Raw genomic sequence first — 2,300 nt, 5'->3', positions numbered from 1 at the left:
CGGGACCGGGACCGGGACGTGCCCTCTGGACTTGGCCTTGATGAGGCTGAGCCTGGTGTTTGTCCTTTCCTGTCTGACGCTCTTGCCGGGGACAGTTCAGCGGTGGCTGCACCATGTCGACCAGCTCGTGGCTACGGGGCACCAGTCACTCAGCTCCTCCCTGCAGGCAAGACCCACTCCCACCCCCACTCTTCTCCAAGGACAAGGCCAGCAGGATCCTGCAGCAGTGGCTTATTAATGAGGGAACAGGCCTGTGCTGAGGACAAGCCCCAGAGGTGAGTGTGGCCCCAGGGAATGAGGGGCACCGGCCATCACAAGTCACCAGCACAGGCCTCAGGGCTGGGGCCAGCTGGAGCAGGGGGCATTGCCCCTCGTCTCAGTCCCCGCAGTCCTGAGGCTCATAGTCCTTGAGCACACGGAGGATGTCCCGCCGTTCCCCCTCGTCCTGCCCGGGCTGCCCGTCCTGAGCCAGCGACTCCATCAGCCATGTCACCGGCGGGTTCTGCACCAGGAACTCCACCAGCTCATCCATGGCTTCCCAGGCCCTGGCCACGCGCTCGCGGCTCTGGGCCAGCACGGCGCTGGACAGGTCCTGGAAGGAGGTGGCAGAGGAGAAGAAGGCATGCAGCTCAGCCATGCTCTGGTGCACCTGCTGCATCTTCTCCTGCAGGCTGGCAGGCAGCCCCTGGGCACCAGCCATCAGGTTCAGGTAGGTGCTCTGCAGCTCCTGGGTCAGGTTGCGGGATATGGCCAGGGCCTGGGTCTCCACCTGCGAGGGACAGGGCAGAGCTGAGTGCTGCTGCAGCTGGCCAGAGCGGGGGGGGGGTAGTGGTCCAGCCCAGCTGCCTGGCCCAGTACCTCCAGTGCAGGGGTGCCACCCCCCGCGGCCTCCTGGCTGCCCCCTGGCCCGCTCTCATCGCCCGGCTCCTGCCTGCGGTGCACCCACATAGCCTGCAGCTTGTCCTGGCTGCTCTGCACCTGCTTCTCCGTGCCCTGCTGGATGGTCTCGATCTGCAGCAGAGAGAGGAGGGCAGCACTGTGCCAGGGGTGTGGGGGCCCACAGCCCAGCCCTGGCAGAGTACAGGGCTGGGACGGGGCATGGGTGGGTCTGGAGGGGGGAGCAGGGTGCAGAGACGGAGGGGAGTGGAAGGGGAATAGGTGCAGAGATGGGGCGGGAGGGTCTGTCCTGTGGACACAGGGGGTGGGATGGGAAAGCAGGACCAGGATGCTTGCCAGGACTATGGCAATGGCCTGTCCTTGTCCAGCCCATTGTGGGATCGGGGGGAGTTGGTCCTCACCAGGTCGACTGTCTGGTGCAGCTGAGAGAGGCTCTGGCGGACGTTGCGCCGGGTGCGCTGCAGCTTGCTCAGGGCCAGGGCCAGGGCACGGTTGCGCAGGCTGCTGGACAGGGCGCTGAGCCGCAGCAGGCAGCCCGGCTTGCTGCGCGGCGGCGGGGGCAGAGCCGGCAGCCCCTCGGTGCCCAGCACCCGGTCTGGCAGGGGCAGGCAGTGGTCCAGCCACTCCTCAGAGGTGTCCAGTGCCCGGTTCATGCTGCGCAGCACGAGCTGCCCCACCTTGCAGCCCAGCAGGGCCCGGATGCCTTTGGCCGCAGTCGTGGCGGGGTTCGGGGCGGCCGTGAGCGTGGGGCCAGGGATCACAGCCTGTGTTGTGCTGGGGCCCGCAGGCATAGCCTAGAGACAGGAGTCAGAGTCGGGGGGAGGAGGGGTCAGAGGGTGCAGTGCCCTTTGCATGCTCATGCCAAGATGCCAGCTGCCCGCCAGCCTAGGGCACTGCTCTTCCCCCTAGCAGGTGAGGGAGTCTGGTCCAACCCCTCTCTGGAGCTCCAGGCACCCTGCTCTGCTCTGCCACCGCCTCTCTCAGTGACCCCAGGCAAATCCCTTTGCCCCTGTGCCCAAAGGGGACTGTGCAGCCAGGCAATGCCTCTGCCAGTGCTGGGATGACAGCATCGCTGTGCCCCCACCTCGAGTTACAGCCCTGGCGAGGGGCTGAGCTGGGGCTACCTGCTCCATCAGGACGGGCAGCTCCTCCCCTGGCTCTCTTGGGCCCTCGCTTTTGTTCTCCTGTGTTGTTCCAGCTGTAGGACACACGGACGGATGGACGGATGCATGGATGGCCGGCCGGCCGCTGGGTTACTGAACAGGGGGGAGCTCCCTGCACAGAGCAGCGCGGCGGGAGGCACCTGGCTGTGTTCAGCGGTGACCCCGGGCTGCTCAATGCTGTGGGGCACCTGGGAGCCCTGGCACCACCCTGCAGCCACATGGACCTGGGGTAGGAATCAG

General features: G+C 66.8%; 1 protein-coding gene across 1 annotated transcript in view; it reads right to left on the bottom strand.

Annotated features, from left to right (window-relative positions):
- Positions 1-376: 376 nt before the first annotated feature.
- The window catches only part of LOC109324854 (perilipin-3-like), a 2,229-nt gene continuing 305 nt past the window's right edge, over positions 377-2,300 (bottom strand). Inside the window, exons 2-5 of the mRNA XM_019556954.1 lie at positions 2,022-2,095; positions 1,299-1,691; positions 859-1,011; positions 377-769 (exon numbers count right to left, since the gene is read on the bottom strand). Of these exons, the coding sequence (XP_019412499.1) occupies positions 377-769; positions 859-1,011; positions 1,299-1,691; positions 2,022-2,030 (948 nt within the window). The 5' untranslated portion in view covers positions 2,031-2,095. The remainder of the gene's footprint in view (positions 770-858; positions 1,012-1,298; positions 1,692-2,021; positions 2,096-2,300) is intronic.

This window comes from Crocodylus porosus, unplaced genomic scaffold (genome assembly GCF_001723895.1).
Source record: "Crocodylus porosus isolate Cpor-Errol unplaced genomic scaffold, CroPor_comp1, whole genome shotgun sequence".
Lineage (NCBI taxonomy): Eukaryota > Metazoa > Chordata > Crocodylia > Crocodylidae > Crocodylus > Crocodylus porosus.
The sequence above is the reverse complement of the archived record's forward strand: the minus strand, read 5'-3'. Positions and strand labels throughout refer to the sequence as shown.